The sequence below is a fragment of the Trachymyrmex septentrionalis genome, unplaced genomic scaffold (assembly GCF_001594115.1).
Source record: "Trachymyrmex septentrionalis isolate Tsep2-gDNA-1 unplaced genomic scaffold, Tsep1.0 scaffold210, whole genome shotgun sequence".
Taxonomy (NCBI): Eukaryota; Metazoa; Arthropoda; class Insecta; order Hymenoptera; family Formicidae; genus Trachymyrmex; species Trachymyrmex septentrionalis.
Window position 1 is genome coordinate 134,967 of NW_017305289.1, and position 2,587 is coordinate 137,553.

The window sequence follows — 2,587 nt, forward strand, 5'->3', positions numbered from 1 at the left end:
AAAGTTGCAAATACAATATTTAACAATATAAATAATTTCAATTTTCTAGCTCGAAATCGCAATGCAAATATATATAATAAAATTGATAAAAAGGTCAAACAACAAACAATTAATTAGGTCAAAATTAAAATATCTATTTTACTAAAACATTAAACTTTTAGCATTATATATTAATAAAAAAAACTAATGTTAATCTTTTCTTGATATTTTAATAAATTAATTTTAATTTTGTTTTAATTAATCGCTCATTGTTTGACCTTCTTAATATTAAGCGAAAATAGATCAAAAAATATTCAACACAAATGAATCAAGGCGATATTTGATCAAAACGGATCTTGGTACCTAATAATATATTTGTATGATAAAATTTTTACAGTTTTTAATTGAAGCAAACTGCGAGCCAATTATTATATATATTTGTCAGTTTTGAAACACAGTTTTGAACTGCAGAAGCACAATTGCTTTGTCGCAGGCGCAGAAATATCAAAACAGTTATCACATGCAGCCGCAGAATCCGTTCAAGATCGATCTGGTAGACAAGATCGTGAAATCGGTGATGAACAATCGTTTGGACGAGGTCGCGTACGACGATGCGGAGGCCACAAAATTATGCGGCGACATTGCCGCGGAGATACGGCGACGCGTGAAGAAGCTTAACTTCGACAGGTGTGAGACAGATTTGCATCTTGGATGGTTTGAAGATGATATTCCTGGGGAAAGGGAGTTCCACAAACGTTTAATTTATAAGTATATGTGTATAACGAGATGTGTTTCTACAAGAATTATTAGGAGGAATTAATTTGTAGAAGATTCAAGAAAGATACATAATCAGCATAAATTGATTTAAAATTAATTTAAAAAAGATTAAAGAAAGATACATAATCAACATAAATTGATTTAAAATTAACATAATCGTTAGTCAACGAAATAATTGAAATATATTTATAAATGCCGAGAAACTGCTGGGAACGTGGTAATTTAAGAAATAGTGCGTCAGTATTGATTTTCAAATAAATTTAACAAAATTACTATATGTTGTATAGTTATAAGTTTTACACAAACAAACTATCGATAAAAAAGGAATTATTTAAAGATTTATAATAAAGTACCTAACACAAATTCGTCAAGAGTCACAGCTATTACTGATCAGTTATTAGATATTTAGATAATTTTCTCTAATTGTTAATTAATTACGTTATTTTTGTTTATATTCTATTTATTTCTTATTTAAGTTTGTATTAAAAAATTTTAATATAATATAATACATGAGGTAGATATTAAGTTTCTAGATTCTACCTAGAATTTTTAAATATATTTGACTCGATAAATATTTAGTGATATCATAAATTTCCACGTAGACGATTTACATTTAAAAAACGTTTAGATAAAAACGTTAAATAGACGTTATTAAATATACAATTATAAAAATATCTCGCATAAAAATAATTTAAACTAGTAAAAAAAAGTTTAATAAACGTTACAAATATTTCATAAACTTTTTACGTTTATTAAATAGTTTAAAAACAGAATAAAATTTAAAACATTTATTTTTTAGATGAAGTAATTTCTAACGTTTATTAAATGTGTTTTGAATGTAACTGTGTTGCTCAAATGATTGCAAAAATTCCTCAGATGTTACAAAAAAATTCCTTCTCTTTCAGACATAAAATTATTGTCACGGTTACAATAATCGAAAAGGCCAGTCAATCCGTAGAAACCACACTCGGCTTCCTATGGGACAACGAGAGAGATAAATACTCCGCTTTTTCCTTCGAGGGTCGCACTTTTCATGCTCAGTGCAGCGTCTTCGGTGTTTATTATGAATAATATGCCGCAAGTTTTGGGATTCATCAATGAATTCTTGATTACGAAAGAAAAGAAATTCATTATGCTAGTAGATAGCAAAGTGTCGCCTTCACAGAATTTTTCGCTCCGCAATTACATCGCAATTACGAATAAATCGCGCGCGACTACACGGAATAATAATTATTATTATACATAGAACTGGTTCCATTTACGTAAAGTCTCAGGGAGATGGTCCGATAATATCGAGTTGGAGACAACATTTTTGTCCATCAGTCCGTGCGAGAGTAGATAGTCGCTAGTCTCCCTCAAGGAGGAAAGTATTATTTCAGACTTCGTGATCTGGACAGGTAATATTTTAAGATAACACTCTATTTGAAAATTATTGATTATTATTGTAGTAGACATTTCTCCTACTTCAATTTTTTTCCTTTATTAACCTTTATATTAATTATCTGTGTTTTGGATCTTGGAAACTAATCAGCTGTCATTTTCAAATGTATTCAGTTATTGAAAAAAAAAAAAACAAAATTGCGTTGAAAAGAGAAAAGTCTACAATTTTTAATGGATATAAATACAATTTAAAATGTTTATATATAAAATGTTTATGTATAAAGTTAATTTTATTCATGAAAATGTGCTAATAATAATCCTAATAATTAATATTAAAAAACTTTTTTTAATAAAGACTCGTAAAAAACCTTTTTAACATGTCAGTTTTAATATTGCTGATAACTTTTAATAGCTGCTATTAAATCTGTAACTTGTTTTTGGATAATGTCTA

The 2,587-nt window shown here is 27.8% G+C and overlaps 2 protein-coding genes across 3 annotated transcripts in view; both read left to right on the plus strand.

Annotated features, from left to right (window-relative positions):
* The window catches only part of LOC108748107 (tctex1 domain-containing protein 1-like), a gene marked incomplete at its 5' end in the record, with an annotated part of 4,060 nt that extends 2,233 nt beyond the window's left edge, over window positions 1–1,827 (plus strand). The window contains 2 exons of the mRNA XM_018486114.1: window positions 438–666; window positions 1,662–1,827. Coding sequence (XP_018341616.1) covers window positions 438–666; window positions 1,662–1,827 — 395 coding nt within the window. The remainder of the gene's footprint in view (window positions 1–437; window positions 667–1,661) is intronic.
* Window positions 1,828–2,075: 248 nt separating this feature from the next.
* LOC108748115 (multiple inositol polyphosphate phosphatase 1-like) overlaps window positions 2,076–2,587 on the plus strand; it is a 6,797-nt gene continuing 6,285 nt past the window's right edge. The window contains exon 1 of one of the 2 annotated variants that reach the window (XM_018486126.1): window positions 2,076–2,153. The gene's annotated coding sequence lies outside the window, so the exon portion shown is untranslated. The remainder of the gene's footprint in view (window positions 2,154–2,587) is intronic. The other variant, XM_018486125.1, reaches the window with a different exon arrangement.